Source organism: Athene noctua, chromosome 1, assembly GCF_965140245.1.
Source record: "Athene noctua chromosome 1, bAthNoc1.hap1.1, whole genome shotgun sequence".
Classification (NCBI taxonomy): Eukaryota; Metazoa; Chordata; class Aves; order Strigiformes; family Strigidae; genus Athene; species Athene noctua.
Genome location: NC_134037.1, coordinates 261,190,100 through 261,210,154, shown reverse-complemented (window position 1 = coordinate 261,210,154; position 20,055 = coordinate 261,190,100). Strand labels below are relative to the sequence as shown.

The 20,055-nt window shown below is 45.1% G+C and overlaps 1 protein-coding gene across 1 annotated transcript in view; it reads right to left on the bottom strand.

The window, feature by feature from the left end:
* Window positions 1-1,844: 1,844 nt before the first annotated feature.
* The window catches only part of PAK1 (p21 (RAC1) activated kinase 1), a 74,294-nt gene continuing 56,083 nt past the window's right edge, over window positions 1,845-20,055 (bottom strand). The window contains exons 9-16 of the mRNA XM_074918530.1: window positions 19,011-19,074; window positions 18,020-18,068; window positions 16,792-16,904; window positions 10,456-10,573; window positions 9,897-9,996; window positions 7,904-8,100; window positions 6,291-6,428; window positions 1,845-4,041 (exon numbers count right to left, since the gene is read on the bottom strand). Coding sequence (XP_074774631.1) covers window positions 3,955-4,041; window positions 6,291-6,428; window positions 7,904-8,100; window positions 9,897-9,996; window positions 10,456-10,573; window positions 16,792-16,904; window positions 18,020-18,068; window positions 19,011-19,074 — 866 coding nt within the window. The 3' untranslated portion in view covers window positions 1,845-3,954. The remainder of the gene's footprint in view (window positions 4,042-6,290; window positions 6,429-7,903; window positions 8,101-9,896; window positions 9,997-10,455; window positions 10,574-16,791; window positions 16,905-18,019; window positions 18,069-19,010; window positions 19,075-20,055) is intronic.

Sequence of the window (20,055 nt, the reverse complement as noted above, 5' to 3'; positions counted from 1 at the left end):
GTCTGGCCCGATTTTCCTGTCAGCTGAGGATGGTGGGCTTTAAGGGAGCACGTGCCTACTTACAGGCCACTGTGGCCCGTTCTTGCACAGCGCTTTGCTGCAGACGTGCCCTACTTACATCCACTTGTGGCATTTTGAGAGACAGATGGATTAGGATCCTAACAGAGAGCTCGGCTAAGAAGCGACAGCCTTTTACACACCTCACATTTCTGACCAGGCAACATTTCTGGCACTTTTTCAAAACCAAGCCCCTGAAAAGGGGCATCAAGTTGGAAACAAATCACTACGGCAACCCCAGTTGCTTTGCAAAATAGTGGGGTTTGTGTCCATTCAGTGTTTACCCCCCAAGCTTCTTCTCAAGCCCTGACCAGATCGTTTAAATCAAGTATGCGTCTCCATGGAAACCTCCTTTCTCAAGGAGCCTCCTTGCTGGAGAAAACCATGCACCCCTTTTGTTTAGAAGGGGGGCACAGTTTGGTAGGAACATAATGCCCGTCTAGAGAAGAGCCTGTAATGACTCATCAGCCAGATTTATGTCCTTTAAAAACACTAAATTAAGACATTTGAGGGATGGCTAAATGTGTGCTATCCTGCTGCAACTAAATTAGTAAGTTTTTGCTCTCCCCTCCTCCATCCCTGCCCTGGGTCTCCACTCAGCATCACAACCAGCCTTGAAGGCACATGGGGGCTGTGTGCCCCTCTCACACACAGACTCTTGGCCCCGGTGAACTCCAAACCAATCATCTGTTTAAAAAAAACCCTAGAGCTAAAGTAATACAAACCAATGCCTGTTCTTGAAATATAGGAAGCATCTTGTCCAAGCTACCAGTTGCTTCTTAAAGAAGACGATCTTCTGTGTTTTGGAAAAGAAAGTGAATTTTAGCCTCTCGCTCCATCAAGCCTTTTGCAAACTGTACTGTGTTATATCATTGCTGGTATAGGATTGCTTGAGATCCCTCAAAAAGGAAGTCAATTATTTGAAAGGATACTCAAACAATTGAATATTTTATGTTCTAATATAAAAGAGAAACCTTAATATTAACAGGCAGATAAATAATTAAGGACTGATTAAAAATGGTTTCAACTCGGGCGAATCAGTTCATAGAGTATGTAAAAAAAAAAAAAAAGCAAAGCCCCCAAAAAGTTCTCTAGCTGGATTCGCTTTCAAATCACAGCAGAGACAAGATGCTCTTGGAAAAATAAGCCCCAGAGGTTAACTTCTAAGCCAGAGAGTTGGTATTTAAGAGCTCTCTTTAGCCAGGAAGGTGCTGTAAAGCCCTATGTGAAAGCTGACACAGGTGCTGACGCTGGGCACTGCACAGATGGAGAGCGGAAGAAAAGACGTCTTTCAGAGCAACAACAACAACAAACAGTTCCATTCTCCTAAGCTTAAGGTAGTTAGAAAATTTTTTAAGATTTTCTGAGAACATAAAAACATGACACCAGGCACACTGTAGTAGTTGCCTCCCTTTCCCACCCATCACAGGCGGGGAAAGAAAAGCCTGGGATGAGATGACACACGTCTACGGTCACAGTCCTGCAGCTTCCCAGTGGAAAAGGAAAGGCTTTTGGCAAATGCCCCTCCCAAGCAGCTAACAGAAACCAGTCAGGACCAATACAAATTGGAAGTCCATGAGACAGAAGCACATCACCAGCATAAAGAAAGGATCAACAGTCATTTGTGTCAATTCCTTTCCATTATGCAACAATCTAGAAGAGCGGCTTAAACACACACAAATAACCTTTTTCTACCTTCTTCGAGGAAATTTAGCAGAAATATTGCTGCAGAAAAGTAAGATGACATACAGGCTTGCTGATGGGCATATCTGCATTAAGGTTCTTGCCTCAGTGGGATGCCGAGGATGGAGTGGGGAAGGGAGTTAAAGACAAGTCAGAGACATTAAACATATCTGTGGATTGGATGTAATCCTGTGCTGTCAAAAAAAGTCATTTACCCAATCTGTAAGACCAGAGCCATAGGAGATCTTAGATCAAGTGAGATCTAGCCCCTAAATCCTTTCTTCCCACATATGCCACCTTGAGTCTTCCAGAGGAAATACTAAATCCTTATCAAAGGGAATTATTCAAGGCTGGTTGCCTTCTTCTTTGCAATCTCCACCTAAGCTCCAAGCAGAGGAGCTCATCAGTAGCCCTCATCCCTCTCCAGGCTGGCAGCTTTACTGTTTTGCCCAAGGAATTCATCCTTGGATACAAGCTTTGTGAGGGAAAACTCTTTAATATTACAGGGAGATGAAATATATATACACAAAGGGAGAGAGGCTGCCGATTTTGGCAATGGACTTCAGTTTTGAGCCTCATGTCAAACAGCGATCACCCTGAAGCACAAAGGCACCACAGAAGCAGGAGACTTCACAAACTCTCATCTACACCCAGTAAAACTAGTGTAAGAGCTGTCACGTATTGTGGAGCAAACAGGAAAAATATATTTGAATTAAAACGCAGGAGCAGGGAAGAAAGGGCTGAGACAGCAGCAGGTCTCAGCAAGAAGCAGGAATGAGTTTCTATGCAACATAAGTGCTTTGGAGAAAGAGGATACTCCAGAATGGGTTTAAACTCACACCAGAAATGACCAAAGCAGTACAGAGAAAGCAGATCCCCCAGTTATAATACAGATTTTTATCAGTTTTCTCTATGTGTATATTTACCCCCTTGAGAGCCGCTTGCTATCCCAAAGAACTACAGAAGAAGAGGTAAAAGACAAAGTTATATTACTTCATCCAACACATTCAAGCACCCTGCGATGATATGAACAATAATCCCATCCGACAGACTTGTCTGGTGACACTGAATTCTCCCGACCCTCTCTCAGCCCCAAGTTAAGAAACGCAGAGGTCATTTTATTAAAAATCAGTATACAGTTGAACATAAAGCCCAGTGTTTACAACCAATCCCTCTAGTAGTTCCAGGTTTCTTGTTGTTTTGCAGGCTAAGAGCAACCAAAGGAATCAGTAGCATAATGAAACCACTATCATTTAAAAAAATTAACGTCCCCACATCTCCAAGAAAGCAGCATCCACGATTAGGTTGTTTTCCATTGGACTTGCTCTAAGAAACAAGAGTTTTCAACATCATCTTGCAGGCAAATCTTATCTTTATAATAGTAATTGCTCTGTTTGCTTTATCACACAGGGCAAGGGTCTCTAAGAAGCCTCACAGCACTGATAAAATAACCCTAAAAGAGCCTTCTGACAATTTTTCCTGTGATTTACCTTCTAGAACATCAGAAACGTTTCAGATTTAACTAGTTGAGTTGAAACTTAAAGGGAGAGGGAGCCCCCGATTCACACAATTTGGCAAAAAGATCATCCATGAATTAGGTTCTCCAAAGGCTGCAGGAAGCCCACGGAGGTTTTCTCCGTGCTCCCTCGAAGCACCCAGCAGTGCTGTAGGAGGGATGCATATTCATGCCCTTGTTCCCCTTTCAGTTGTTGCAGCTGTTCCCATTTCTGCTGCCTGTTTCCTTCCCTCCTCAAGTCATCCAAAGCACACAGCAGCTTCCGTGGTGGAATAGCAGCTTGCCAGAAGCAGGAAAAGTCCAGCCAGCAAATTATTTAATTTATTAAGATAAATACGGTCTAAGGCTCCACATCGTTTTTAAAAATAAACACAGTAAGAAATAGGGAAACAAACTGGCTTCGCTAGGTGTAGGTCAGGTTCAGATGTTCTCAGAAAGATCTTCTCAACCATACAAAATACTCTTCCCCTCGCTCGCACCCCCACCACAAGAATGGGAAGACAGTTCACTATGTAAGATCAGCAATGTCCCTGTTGAGGGCCCTTCGATGTTCAGTGAACAATACCTCTGCCATCCTCCAGGGCAGATCAAAGTTTTAAGAACACCCCTGTGAAGGAGCAGAAAGGGAGGGGGGCAGGTAATTCAGTCTCTGAAATATCTGAAAGTCTTGACACGATGACTGTGTTGACTCCACCACTTCAATGGTTGTTCTTGGCTGCCTCTTTAGCTGCAGCAATCAGAGGAGTGAGACTAGATAGAGGCTTTGCAATTTTCAGGAACTGGTGCTAGGAAGAAGCAAAAAAAAATAAAAAGGGTCAAATTTTTCATAACATGCTCCAGGAATCTGGTGGCTATTCAGAATATGAGCACCTAGACCCACCTGATGTCTAACAACGTACACTAACCTCTGAACAGGCGAAACCAAGTTTCCAAGTTACCACCTCAAACTTTTAGGGCTTGCCCGAAGTGATGAACAGATTTGCACCCATTGCTAAATTCTCTGACGTTTGTACATGTTCAAGACCAAGCAGAACTCAGCTAGTTCCCCTGGGGAATTATAATCATGCAAAATCTGTAGCGAAATTCTGCGTGGAAGGAAGATGTACTAAAAAACCACCTGTGTGGTTCAAACACAAAGTACAGGGCTTACAGGAATCACCCCTCATTTCTCTTCCCTTCTATCGCAAGTAGGTTTGGTGAAAGCATTGCCTTGGCATTCTACAGATATCAGAAATTTGGAAAGCAGCTAGAATTTCCGAGAGCATCACAGAGTTTGCAATATAAAACAGAATCACAGAATCATCTAGGTTGGAAAAGACATTGGAGATCATCCAGTCCAACTGTTAACCCAGCACTGACAGTTCCCAACTCCCCCAGATCCCTCAGCGCTGGGTCAGCCTGACTCTTCAACCCCTCCAGGGATGGGGACTCCACCACCTCCCTGGGCAGCACATTCCAACGCCCAACAGCCCCTTCTGGAAAGAAATGCTTCCTAATATCCAGTCTAAACCTTCCCTGGTGCAACTTGAGGCCATTCCCTCTTGTCCTGTCGCTTATTACTTGGTTCAAGAGGCTCATCCCCAGCTCTCTGCACCCTCCTGTCAGGGAGCTGTAGAGGGCGATGAGGTCTCCCCTCAGCCTCCTCTTCTCCAGACTAAACCCCCCCAGTTCCTGAGTCAGTCTCCTATACAAGTTAGTCTATTAAGTAAAACAATATTTATCATCAAAACAGCTCTCAGATTAGAGTGAAGGCATGTAGGGCAAGTCCACAAGCTGTTCTGAAAACAAAAAGCAACTATATCCCAACAGGACTTCTGAGCATCAGAAGGGATCAATCACCCAAGTCAACAGGCTTCAGAGATGGGGGGAAAAAAATGAAAAAAATCAGAGGCTAAAAGGTAGTTAAAAACAGGCAGAAATGTTACAGTCAAAATGTTCTCCTGCTCTAAGGAACAGTACATTACCACTCTCTGATATTTTGGGGCTGGAAATTCCAGGAGAAAAAGTGAAAAAGTAGTTGAAAGAACTACTGCCATTCTGCCAGTGAGTAAGGCTTCATTACAGCCTCAGAAGGCAGCAACACATCTAAAAGTAAATCCACTAGACAAACTAGTGGGAAAAAAAGGAAAACAAAAATGGGAACTGTCTCTCAGTTGAGGTCTGAGTGCCCCTGATCACAGATTTATTTTACAAAGAGCTACATTCTCCACCCCCATGGCAAATTTCACAGAAGGAACACATGAACCACTCTTCTCATCTTGTGGCAGTAAAAAGCCTGACAGCTTCGTCCTCCTCTTTCGCCAGGAGTTCAGACTAAGACATCAGTTTTTCAGTGAAATAAGTGATGACAGGGCAATGAGGCACTGTGGCTGCCCCCTCCCTGGAAGGGTTCAAGGCCAGGTTGGACGGGGCTTTGGGCAACCTGGGCTAGTGGAAGGTGGCCCTGCCCATGGCAGGGGGGTTGGAACTGGATGATCTTTAAGGTCCCTCCCAACCAAACCAGTCTGTGATTAGAGTATTTCACAAGGTTTGTTCATCACCTCTGTAAGGAGTAGAATCTGCCAAAACATGGTAACACCGGACTGCTCCAGTTAATGCTGGAGCTTTGGATTCCTCCACCCGAAGGGAGACAACCAGAACACCCAGTAGCTAGAAGCCCTCCTGCTGCTCAAATTGGAACAAGCACAGCCCATGACAACACATACAGATGTCACGGCCAGCTGCGTGAAGAAGCCACGGGAATTCAGGGGCTTGGCATTTGGCAGGCCTGGGGCACAGCTATTATTTCAGATTGGTTACAGAACATGCTGCACAGCTGCTGCTAGTAGCAAGTACAGCATTAAAATCAAGTAGTCTGTTAACACTTTATTATTGATTTAGGTTTTGGGGGTCGTTGTTTTGTTTTTTTCTGGCAGGTTACCTTAGCTATGCTTGCGCCTTCAGCTGATGCAATATTTAAGATCCCAAACAAGATCTCACCACAAGCCTGGCCTCACTCAGAATTGTATGATTCAGCCCTGTTCCCATCACCTACCTGTAGCAGCTCTTTTGCAGAACCTCTCTTTTCCACGTCCATTTCGAGACAGCGATTTAAGAAGTCTCGGAATATGGGTGAAAGCTTTTCTGGATTCTGCAGTTCTGGAGTCCCGTTAGTGGCAATAAGATAGAGGGCCTAAAGTAAAAACAAGCATCAAAGAAACCAGAGGTTATGAAGGTTAGATTCCATCTCTGGATTCAGGACACCCATTTCTCCTCTCCCTCCTCCCAGTTCAATGGGGAAGAAAATAACCCCACCTTATCAGGGTGACTAATCAATGCTTAAGTTTCAGCAAACAGAATAGCTGCCAGCCCTATTTTTATGTGGATGGGATCCAATCCTTTATTGTTTTACCCTCGTAATCTGGGTTTGGATCCTGCAGCCCTCTCAAGGGATTAGAAGGACAAAAACAACATTCCAGACTGTGTTTACATAGGGAAGTTAACTGGCATGACTCTACCAGTGCTAGATTCCTGCAATAACTATATCCTCATGGGAAGGTACCCCTGAATAAATAGGAGATTTTGTTCTGTCAGAACTTTGCCCGAGTGCACAAGGCCTAAAAAGTCAATAAAGATGCAGCTGGCTCCTTACAAAAGATGTCCAATAGACCCTCAAGCAGCTTTTAACATCCTGCATAAACAAGTTTTTCTACTGCTTGGGGATGAAGTGTTAACACACACACCCCCCTGAGAATCAAGGGACTCAGAATTCATCCATTTTGGGATTTTATGCAAGAAACTTCCTGGATGGATTTTCAAAGGAAACAGAAATCTGTCAGAGACGTGTTAATATGCAGGCCCTGCATCACTCAGCACTTCCCATGGGAGCAGTCTGACAGCCCAGGAATTGGCACAGCTTGAGTTAAATAAGGGCAAAGTACCTTTACCTAGCCACCCTCGTTTAACTCAACACCCAGTTTCTTTCTTTTCACCCTTCTTTGCTGCTGCTCTTCTCTCCCAAAAATCACTTCCTGTGCCAGAGATTGAGACAAAAGTTAAACAGTTTTTCTAGATCCCCTCATCCTGTGTAGCTGAGGGAGAAGCCATAAACATGGCTTATAGTAAAAGCAGTTACACCCCTACAAACTGATAGCATCACCCCTTTCATTAAAAACTAAACAAGGGAAAAACATCAGGAGGCTTAAACCCTGTTTAAAGGCTTATTAAGCATGTAGCTTTATTCGGAGCACGCAAGGAGAAACAACACACTAGTAAGAGAAAACCTTCGTTTACAGAGGAACAACGTGTCATATTTTTGAACTTAAGGGGAACTCTTCTCCACTCAAATGCAGAAGTCTTTAAGAAGTCAGCTGCTTTGGTACCATCAGGTACTCTATCTGCCTCTATCAAAGTGGGAAATGGTGAGTGTGCACGATCTAACTCATCAAAGTTGACGAAAGGGTCTGCAACATGAAGAACCCACACCTCTGCTACCCAGAGCCAACTATGGCTTTTAACTACCACTGTCTCAGTCTTCTCACTGTGACATCTAAGGAGGTAGGGGGCCGCAGGTGGTGAAACCACACTGGAGGATTCACCTGCCTCCTTTACAGCCTAGTGTCACCAGCAGGCTTAGCAAAGACCCGAGGGCAAAAGATACAAGCTTACTCTCAAGGGGTTCTCATTGAGGTAGGGGGGTTCTCCTTCGATCATCTCGATGGCCATGATCCCCAGCGACCAGATATCCACTTTGGGCCCATACGCTTTCCGCGTCACCACTTCAGGTGCCATCCAGTACGGGGTCCCCACCATGGTGCTGCGTTTGCTCTGCTCAGGAGTGATCTGGGCACAGAAGCCAAAGTCAGCTGGAAAATTAAAGATGGAAGGGGAAGAAACATACACAGAAATCAGAGGGTTTCTGCAAAACCAACATTTACTGATGCTAAAGCTGTGGTACTCGTTACCCTGTTGAGCTGCCTCGTGTGCTGCTGCTACGACTGTGAACGGAGGGGTGGTTTTGTGGCTAGCAGAGAAGATGGTGTTGAGAGGTAAGTTTCTAAATCTGACTCACTGAGGCCACGAGGATTACAGAGCTGCTGACTGGTTTGTGTGAACGATGGGGATCAGTAAATAACCATACATGGACGCTGAGACACTTGGCTGTGTTTGCAGCATTATGCAGCTGTAATACACTGCGTAATATATGGCCTAAAGACTGTTCCTGGGTATGTGAAAATAGAAATTAATGCACACTCTGATCTAGATACAACCTCCAACCCACATACTGCATTGTCTGGTGATATTTTCAGTGCCAGAGATATTACTTCCCCAACAGACGTATCATCCCTCAAACTGGATTTGCTTTACAAAGAGGTGTTCAGAATAAATATAAGTACCTAAATTTATACTGATTATTTTCTTCAAATAGACAGAAAGATGGAGAGCCTTCACACAAAGATTGCTGGGTCCTATGTCTTATTTGTATTTGACTTACCAAAACAAAACTAATTCTGTTCTTGTGAGCCCAGCAGAATCAACACAGCAAGACGCACTGCCCATCCTGACCTCCTATGGCACTGCAGGTCTAATTTTAGGCAGAATGATGAAAACTAAACTGATCCCTAGCTGAGTTTTCATCAAGGGTAACAACCAGGGAAGGTACATATGGTCCATATACAGAGCAAATTGCCAGCAGAGCCAATAAGCAGCTCCAGTCCAGAAGGCATCATATCCACAGGGACTTTTCTAACTTCAAACTACAGCCCAATACCTGCATACTGTGCTCAAATAAGTTACTTCATATGAACACTTTGGCCCTGACCAGCTATTCATCACTAACACTCCAGAGATCTGACCGTACTGAAGCACAGATTTAGTCTAAAATGCAATTATGTGCAAAAAAACCCCCCACCTTCTTACTCAGCATATCTGCACTGTGTGAATTTTGAGTCATATCTGCTGTCACTGCTAACAAAAATAGATTTATTTATGCCTGTTGGGTACTAGCCAACAGAACTGAGAGGGAGAGAAAGGAAGCATAATTCTGTTAAAGCTATAGGTGGAAGATAATAATTCACTAGTTTCCAGACATATCTCTGCATGGACAACGACAAGCACAACAGCTACCTTAGCACCTGAGGGGCAGAACAGTCTCAAGGTTTTCATTACTGGTGATAACACAAGGTGGAAACAATATTTAGAGTCCAGTCTGGGTTGGAGTTGTAAGATTAAATGTTCTCTAGTGACACAGATTTCAGTGCTCGCTGCCTCCACTCCCCCTGTCCCCCAAGTACCTGCAGCATTTTCCAGACTGAAGAGATTGCTCACAAATACAGATTTCTGGCCCTACACTTTCAAAACCAGCTTTCAAGACTGGAGTAGCATTAAAATAATGTTATTTTAGTCCACAAAAATAGATGGCCCAAAGCTAAATGAACCCCAAACCTCACTTTGAGTCTGGTATCAGTTCACAGAGATTCACGCTTGCCAATCTCCGCTAAAACCAATGCCACAAAAATACCTACAAGAGCATTTCTACAGCCTCTTCATTGTCAGAGCATCAAGCACCTCAAACACCCATCTCCCTAATAGGCCTGGCCCAGGGCAGATAACAGGCCTGGGTTGATAACTCAAGTCATCACCAGCAATATTGCCCACATACTTAGTTTGACAGAGCCATCCATTCCCAGCAGGATGTTGTCACTCTTGATGTCTCTGTGAATAACTTGGTTTGAATGGAGGAATTCCAGAGCTTGGAGACACTGGAAAAAAAAAAAAAAAAACGAAACATAGAATACTTGAGATACTCTTACTGTGCATGAAATTATTCGCCAGTCACAATTAGCCAACTAATGGACTCTAACAGTGTGCATTTTAAGTAGCAAGGGCTTAGTGTCTTAGAGTCTTTCATATATTCAGTATGTGCAGGACTACAGAGAGGTATCCCACTGGGATCAGCACGTCCTACAAGGACAAGTTAGTCCCAAAAGACCTTGAGAACCTTGGTATAACCAAGGGGATTCCAACCCCATTTTGCACTCTAGTTCTGCCTCTAGGGTGAAACGTACTGCATTAGGATCGTATGCTGTAACCTCCCACCTGAAATCCGTCCTCTGAAAAGAAGCTGGAGACAGCTATTCCCGTGGAGCCAGTGACAGGCTGTGGGAAGCCCCTGTCCCCTCCCCGATCACGGCTCCCTCCGAGCACCAGTGCCACTTTACCTCTCGGCACACAGCTGCGATCTGCCCTTCGTCCATGCAGGTCTCTGTCACAACATCTGTCAGGGAGCCTCCCGCCAAGTACTCCATGACCACCCAGAGCTCTTCTCCTACAAGGTAACTGAAGAGCCAAAACCAGATTTTAAAATTAGCAAGTATGAGCATGCCACCATTCACCTAGACAGAATGCACTGGGTTTTAAAGCTGTCTTAGAAGTGTGGAGAAACCATGAGGCTTGAGCAGCATATTTAACAGTACTGGGGCACCAGGTACTTGTGGTATTTTCTGTGCATGGGAGGATCTGATCACAACCTGAATAAGCAGAGAGAAGGGTCAGTGCAGAAAGTTGAGAGAAGAGGCAATACCAGAGCAGGCTACAAGTTTCACAGAATCACAGAATCATCTAGGTTGGAAAGGACCTTGAAGATCATCCAGTCCAACCGTTCACCTCACACTGACAGTTCCCAACTCCACCAGATCCCTCAGCGCTGGGTCAGCCCGACTCTTCAACCCCTCCAGGGATGGGGACTCCACCACCTCCCTGGGCAGCCCATTCCAACACCCAACAGCCCCTTCTGCAAAGAAATGCTTCCTAATATCCAGTCTAAACCTTCCCTGGTGCAACTTGAGGCCATTCCCTCTTGTCCTGTCGCTTACTACTAGGTTAAAGAGGCTCAAACCCAGCTCTCTGCACCCTCCTGTCAGGGAGCTGTAGAGGGTGATAAGCCTCCTCTTCTCTTTTCCTGGCCATAAAAGCAAGGGTGAATATTTCTGTCTGGAAATGGCTCAGACCAAGATGGAGACCCGACCTTACAACTCTGGCTGCTGCTAGGAGAGAAGGGGAAGAGCTACTAGTCAAGGATGGGGTCTGAGCATGCAGCCCAGACGTTTGGCACACAGCATGGCTTTTGAGGGCTCTTACATCAGAAGAGGTGGCTGGGGGCTGCTTCGTTACTACTGGCATCCTGCTGCCCTAACCAACTGCCTACCTTACCTAGGCCCAGGGACAATCCTGGGTGACACAATGGATGGCTGACAGCGAACAAGCACAACTTTTTTTAAGCATTGTGCATTTGAAAATCACCTCCATCTTTTTTATGCTAGCAAACTAGTTTGGGATTTTGTCTGAAAAATTCAGAACCATTCATAAGGATAAATGATAATATCTTACTGAATGCAATAGCAATTCTGAAGCCTTAAAATAAAAAAAAAAAGAAAGCTCAAAATGGCAGATCTTTTCCAAAATGTCCTGTAGGAAGATAGGGAGGAGACAACTGAGGTGAGAGTGAATTTTCTCAGCATTTGGGATATTATTCCCTCCTGGGAGTGTGTGTGCTCATGCCTAAAAGTAGAAGACCTGGGATGAAGACTTCAGCATTAAATTATTTTAAAAAACCAACCCAGCCCAAACCACCAACCACTTCCACCTTTTTGGGCCTATTGGGAAAACATCAATATAATCTTCTATGACAGATACATTAGAATGACACATTCCTGAAGGAAGAAATGATCAGCTTGAAAAACTGAAAATCCACCTTCTCAGCCTATCCTCCCATTTTTACAGTGAGTGGACAGATGAGTCAAGAGAGAAGACAGAGAATCTAATGAAAAGCTTCTGTCGGCATTAGAGTTCATCAAGCAGATGTTTGCTTTGCTCTGAAACACTGATCCTACTGAAGAGGGAATAGTGAATTTTCTAGGAGCCAAAGGCAAAAAAAGGCAGGACAGGTTCTAGGGAACAATTAGCTAGAAAGCAACAGTGAAGGAGAAGGAAGTTAAGGCCAACTTGGCATGGAGAGTTGACAGAGAAGAGTGAGCCATCACAGGAGTGGGCAGAAGGTACACTCTGACCCCAAACGGACACACTGCCAACACCTGAGCTGATGAAAAACCTCCCCCAAATTAAGAAATGTAGCCTGAGCTGTGTGACAAAGGTGTTGCAGTTATAAAGAGCTTTTAATATTGGAAATGAAGATGGTGTCTTGGTTTGGTGATGCTGAAGACTATGCAGAGGCAGAGTCTGGACTTTCTTTCAGGATACAGAGTTAAGGACACAAGTCTAGGCTCCTGGAGCAGACAAGTCTCCAACTCCACTACAGAACAGAAGCTGATGCACTGGCATTTTTTTCCCCAGCAGCACAGACTCTAGCAAAATCACTATCACCTGCACAAGAGTCCCTCAAAGGGAGGAGCAGGAGAATTGCTTTCAGCAGCACTCCTGCCAAGTCTGTGGGTCATTTACCTTCTCACGGGCTCTGAAAGCCATTCCATCCACACACCTTCCCTTCCTGCCCCTATGCTGTTGCTACTTCTTCATCACTTCTGGGAAGCCAGGCTCTCTCCAGATTTTATCAGCACCCTTTCAACAAATCAGCATCACCCTGGACATCACAATGCTTCCCTTCACTGCCAACAGCATCCTCTGCAGCCCAAATCCACTTGGATGTAAGGATGGGGGCAGAATGGGCTCCACCATTCCTGTGTGACAATCTCAGGTTGCACGTGCTGGGAGCAAGCTGGTACCTCTCTGGGATGGAGCGAGCCAAGAATCACACTGTGAACCAAAGCTGTGCCATGAGCTGCCAAAGGCTTGTGCCAAAACCCCAGCACCTCAATAATTGATAGATCTGACATAACATGCAGGGAGGGGGAGGTGGAATTAACGGTGGCTTCCTGCCAGCTGCCACCAAGTGAATGTCATTTTGAAAGACTGGGTGGTACCGTCTCAGGGATCTTTTCACTCTCTTGGTGCAGCAGAGACTAGTTTTAGTCACTGAGCTGCCTGCTGTAGGCGTAACTCAAAACCACTCTCTCAGCAGTTCCAGACACACCACCGGGAAGTCCATACACCTACATGCTGCTCTCCATGTGACATCAGACACAGCATGGTGTTGCACCTTGTCACCCACAGTCACCTCCCAAAACAAGGCTGGCAGTAAAAATAAAATGATGAATGTCTTTGAGGAAGGAGGAGGTGGTCTACAGTTTTTTCTTCATCCATCTGCTCTTGTAAGGTGCTCCTCAGTTTTCACTTAAGACACCTTAGGAAGGTGTCCACTAAGTCCTTCCTACCACAAAACATACACCAGTCAGTCACAGTCCCTTTTTATTACAGAATCACAGAATCATCTAGGTTGGAAAGGACCTGGAAGATCATCCAGTCCAACCGTTAACCCAGCACTGACAGTTCCCAACTCCACCAGATCCCTCAGCGCTGGGTCAGCCCGACTCTTCAACCCCTCCAGGGATCCCGGGGACTCCACCACCTCCCTGGGCAGCCCATTCCAACGCCCAACAACCCCTTCTGCAAAGAAATGCTTCCTGATATCCAGTCTAAACCTTCCCTGGCACAACTTGAGGCCATTACCTCTTGTCCTTATTACTTGGTTCAAGAGGCTCATCCCCAGCTCTCTGCACCCTCCTGGCAGGGAGCTGTAGAGGGCGATGAGGTCTCCCCTCAGCCTCCTCTTCTCCAGACTAAACCCCCCCCAGTTCCCTCAGCTGCTCCTTGTATGACATTGATAAACTTTATAAAATTTGGTTTTTTTCCCAGAAGAGCAAGACCATTCATTACAGATTTCTGCACCAGTAATAAGTCTCCAACACGCAAACATGATGTTTGCCTGGAAAGAAATCAGTGTTTTCTTGTAGCATGACTGTCATACATCTTCAGCTTTATTCACTGACCTTGGAGCCCTAGTTGAGTTTGGGGGTTGGGGTGAGTGGCTACCACTTAAAGTGAGGATTTGTGGGGTTTATGAGGTTAAGGAGAGTTCTTCAGAAAGAAATAAACCAAAGGCCAGGAGTTTGCTTTGTGTAACACTGGGCATTTGTGGCTTGTGTTTAGAAGCAGGTCTTTCAGTGCCTCTTTCACACAGTAGAAAGAAACTGGCACCTCCAAAAGGTAACTCAGCACAAATGGCTGCTTGTCTGCACAGGAGAACTAGTGTCAGTGTCTTCAGAGCCAGATGCTTCTAAATTCAGCTCCTAAGTACAGCTGAATTAGGCCATGTCATTATCTTAAATGTTAGAGCACACCTCTGTGCAACACTGGCTGCTTACACTGCAGCAGAAAAGCTGTCTTAACCACAAGCAAGTAGGCCATGCAGGTAAGAGAGGATAAAGCACAGGAAACCCTTGCAAAAAGGGCAGGAGCTGAGGCAAAGCGAAGCAAGAGGGCTGGTTTATACCAATGACTATCTTGCAGTTCCCATTAGGGACTCAGAAGGTAACACACTGTCAAAAACAGAACCACAGTAAAGAAACCGGGTCCAACAGTGGCAAGCACATCCTTCCTTGTACTTCCTTCTGTGCCAGCAGTAGGCAGAAGCCAGCAAGCGGCGTTCAAATATCAGTTTAATTCAGCATGCAGGAAGCAAACAGGCACATTACACCAGGCGGGAGGGACACAGCTCCCCAGCAACAGGATCCTGTAGTTGCAAAGCTGAAGTGGTGTAATAGGTACAAGAACACCCCGTGTTCATCCTAGTTGCTGCTCTGTCCATTTGCAGCACTCAAACAAAAGCTAATCCCTCTGAAAAAGATTAGTGAGAGAAAGTGGATGACAAAAGCAGCAGCTCTTGTTGCAGGAAGCTTGAACAAGACAGCAGGACGTGCAGCTACCCTACAGCTGGGATGTACTGGCTAGACAAGGCAAGTACTCAGCAAGGCTCTCTCTAACGGGAAGAATGCATCTCTCCAACAGTTTTGCCAAAACAAAGCCACTAATCAGCCAGGAGAAATAAACAGTTTCAGCCCAGATGCAATTCTTAACTCTTCTTTATCACTTGTTTCATTTTACACAGGTAATATCCTTCTGCCCATTGTAAGAAGAGGGCACCTGCCCAGAATCACCTCCCTGTGCTCACATGCCTTCCACAAAATTTCAGGAGCAGACTTTCTCTCCCTTCAGCAAAGATCTTCACAGCCATTCCCAGGACACAAGACCATATAAATTCAGCAAGAAGTACTGATGCTGCAAGAAGTACTTTTTTTGGCTAAGACAGTAAAAGCCTATTAAAAGAAACAGCTGATAAGATTTTGATATACGTGCAGAGCAAACAAATGTGCAAATACTCTCTCAGAGATCCAAAAGAGATTGTAGGTCACATCCCTCCAGAAAAAGTGAGCTGCCAAGACTGAAGCCTGCAGCTCACCCTACCTAGGCACTCTTTAGCCTACCATAAGCCAAACCTGCAGTTCATCAGGACTGCTAGATTCTAATATGGAGTGCAGCAGACTGAAAATCCTGCTGCAGCTCAACTGGAACTAGTTACATCTTTAACACAAGGTGAATGACACAGGCTTGACACAATGCACCGATACATGTTGATGGTGAACTGAAACCACCACGCAACGCTTTTGCCTGTTGGGCTTTCTGTACGCCCTAGATTTCAATGCTGACAGTTTGTGACTGTTTCCTGGAATTCAAATGGGGAGATGGAAGAACTACACGTTTATTTTAAAAACGGTTTACACTTAGTGCAGCAGCTGAAGCACTGTGCTCCTTGCTTCTGCTCTGTTATTGTCATAGTCCAAGGGACATCAGCTCAAGAACAGGCAGAGCAGGTCTGCACACAGATAAGCTCTCGTGGTAAGGAGAAGCAGGGATTCAAGCTGTCCCATACAGACGTAACATATCCAAAGCTGAGCAGAAGTGTGAGCCACAGCACGTGTATGAGACCACAAAGCCCAGCTCTGAGCAAGGAATAATTCCATTCCCTCTGTCTTCCAAAGAGTTCTTCTGTCTGTACCAGGTCTCCTTTTCTCCCCATTTTACACCCCCAAAAAAGCAGCCTTGCTTGGTTATGTGTCACATGTCACTCAACCCTGTCACTGTTCTGCTACTGTGCAGGAAACCTCAGCGGACAGCAACAGAGAAAAGATTACTATCTAACCCTGGAAGGAGTCTGCTCCTCTGCAAGCAGAATGTCAGCATTACTCAGTGAAAGAGAAAAGAGGAGGAAGAGAAAAGCAAATACAAATAACCCAGTTCAAACTATTTCTATTTCTTCACTAGTAGCAGGAAGGAAATGGCTTGTTGTGTCAAACTTGGCAAAGAACAAGGCTGAAAACACAGTCCTGACAGCATACTGCTACTGCCTTTGCTGCCAGCAGCTCTAAAGAGAGCCTAGATACACCAACTAATACCAATTCAGACACATTTCTCTTAGGATATGGAGAGAGACCACAAAGCTGCCCGCACCCCAACACTGCCACGTGCATTAAACAACGCAAAGTTGTCCCACACCTGCATTAAGCTGCAACAGGATCACTTAAGACAGCAGCAAGGAAGTGTTTTCCAGAGTCCCTTTGTGAACTCTTCAAATTGTGACATACCTGTCCAAGTAGTTGACAATGTTGGGGTTTTTGTTTTCCCTCATCACAAGGATTTCATTAATAATCAGTTCTTTTTTGGGCTGCTGCTGCAAATTCATCTGTTTGATTGCAACCTGCAGTGAAGAAAGACCAAGGAAAGGGTTATTAGAGGAGTCCCCTAGAAACTTGCCAGTAGCAGTATCAATTATTTTAGTCCCACATTCACGTGAAGTGGCAAAGCACTTTTTCATCATGGGTTGCTCAGCCATTTAGTAACTCTGTGTGTTCCTGCAGTCGCTGCATATAGGAGGAAATTCTTCCCTGTGAGGGTGATGAGGCCCTGGCACAGGCTGCCCAGAGCAGCTGTGGCTGCCCCCTCCCTGGAAGGGTTCAAGGCCAGGTTGGACGGGGCTTTGGGCAACCTGGGCTGGTGGAAGGTGGCCCTGCCCGGGGCAGGGGGTGTAGAACTGGATGATCTTTACAGTCCCTTCCAACCTAAACCATTCTGTGATTCAGGAACTGGAAAAAAAAAAAGGTGAAGGAGCTTCAGCAAAAACCACAATTATGAAATTTACTGGTGGATAACCCTGACATTGTACAAATGCAAAGCAGACACGCATTGCTGCAGACTTCCATCAATATATTTGGAATAATGCATACACTTTCCTCTTTAAAAATCCCCCATCTAGCAATAATGGTTTCCACAGATGCTGCATATCCGTCACTACTAGTTTATTATGCATGCATGCAACATGCAGGGCACTTTTCAATATTCAGGAGGGGGAAAAAAAGACTTGTCTTTCTTGTCTTTCAATTCAAGGGCAGAAAGCAAGTGGGCAAAGGGTGGGAGAGTAACTATTTCTATGTAAGTCAATTAGTTTAAGTGTAGGAAGCAAAGAAGCAGAGGGCATATAAAAGGTTTAAATGGGGAGGACAGGCAGGAATGTTGGGGATGAAGAGATAAACTTCTACTGAGAAACTACCCAGTCCAAACATTTGCTTCTAGCCTTTGTGGTCACAGAAAATTTTTTACAAATACGAAATGATTCACGAATGACAACTTGGGAAATCATTTTTTCCAATTCTCTGCTCAGACCACTTGACCATGCCTCATTAGTAAGGAAATAAATACCTCATTAAAAATCAGATGTCATGAACCCCTGAAAGACCATCTTTATTTTGTAGCATCAACTTGAACTTTTAGGACACAATCCAAAATCCATTGCTGTGGTATTCTGGTAGCACTTACCTCCTGTCCTGTAGCTACATCCATTGCTGTGTAAACTGTACCTGATGCTCTAAACAAAAGAGAGAAAAGAAAAAAAAAACTTTTATTAGTGCTTCATAGCATGACTGACAGCTTAACACAAGCCCCTTCCCACTTGTCTCTTCAAAGTGCTCTCAGTCTCATTCCTTCTCATGCAATAATTCCAATGGTAAATATAATCTGTAATATTTCTGAGCCGAGACTGCTGCTGGAGCTGAAGCCAGAGAATTTATGAGGAACAAAGCTCCTAATAAGGGACACTATGGTCATCCAAACCCTTGCTGCTCAACCAGCAACTCAGCACAGCTTGTAGGACTGTGAGTTGATCCCATTTAAACTGGCATGACTGCACTGCCCTGGCCTGCAGACTGCTCAACATGATTACAGAGGACAGGATCAGCTAAAGTAAACAAATGTGGCATTTGTAGAGAGGGAAACAGGAGTTTGAGCCTCAGCACATGGAGCTGACAGCAGATCTCTCAGTGATTTGCACTGATTTGACTCTCACACAACACCTACTTTCCCCCTACCCTAAGAGGGGCACAACACCCACATCGAGGAGAGTTGATTCAGAAAGCAAATCTGTAATTGAAAATTGTCTTGTATGCTGAAAATAAGCAGTTCCTTCCCTGCTTGCAGCTATATTTAGCAACCTGATCATCTAATGACATATTTTCTTATATTAAAACACAATCACACAAAACCCCCAGTCCCTGTGACTCAAGATTTTGCCAGGAAAGGGAGAAGAGCTTGGGGGGGAGGTGTGGGGGGTGTGGTGTGTGTGGAACCCACTAAAACAAGCAAAAAACCCTAAAAAATACAAAAGAAAAAGAAAACAAAAAAAAATAACCAAACAAAATAAACTCTCCAAAGCATCACCAGTGACTTTTCCAGCAAATTAACTTAGCGTGGTTTCAGTTCTTCCCTCTTAGCATAAGGAAAGGTATAGGACAGAGAAGGAGCATCTACTAACCCTTGTCCGATCTTCTCAAAACACGTGTACTTCTTTTTTGGATCTCCCACACTCACAATACTTTCTACAAAAACAAAACAAACCAAAAAAAAAACAAGAGCATTTTATAAATACTTCTTTGTGCAGCTTTAAGAACCAACTGTACGTTAAGAGCAGCCCCACGGCCACAGCGGGCTCTGCTGAGTCTCATGAACCATTTGTCAGAAATCCAGAAGCACACGAACACCAAGGAAGTCCTCAGTTATTTACACACATACCAGCTGCAGCATTCCCCCCTCACAGGTATTTCCCTTCTGGAATGGTGGAACACAGACACAAAGCATGTTTAATCTTCACTAGCAGCCAGTGACTGCACACTGTGAGGCACAGGATGGGGATACACGGCCCTCACACACGTAAATACAATTATTTGCTGGAAACCTGCTACTTAGAAGTCACCCCCAGCTTCAACACACTGGTTGATTTAAGATGTTCTTGTATTACCCTCTGAATTTTGAAGCCAGGGCTGCATTTATCTTCAGGCCAACAGTCTGTTGCAAATCTAGCCAAAGATTTCCTTACAACACAACAACTTCTTCCAGAACAAAAGTATTTATGACGTTTCCCTACTGGCAAGACCAAAGCCATTGCTAACCTGGTGACTGGGTTGCAAGGCTCAGGAGGGAAGCTGGAGAGACCCTTCAGAGCCAAACCTCCCCTTGCCTGGCCGTTGCTCAGCTGCTCTTCTAGGAACCCAAGAGCCAGTGCAGGTTTTAGCAGCGGTTACCTCGCGACTGCAGCATTGTGCTGATTTTGGAGAACAACCTGAGGCAATCCCAGCTCATGTTGCCCTAACATGGCTGTTCAGGCAGAAGAAAGAGTATTACTGCATCCCTCGGAGGGAAAAGCACTTTGCCTGGTGTTCTGCAACCCGGGGCGGTGCGGGGCCGTTCAGGTTCAGGGTGGATTTGGTATCTACAAGGCACATAGTGTTTTCTGTACGAGGGGAAGGAGCTCTCAGTGCAAGGGCAGGCTGCACAGATGCACTGGAGTCCTGCAGACTGTA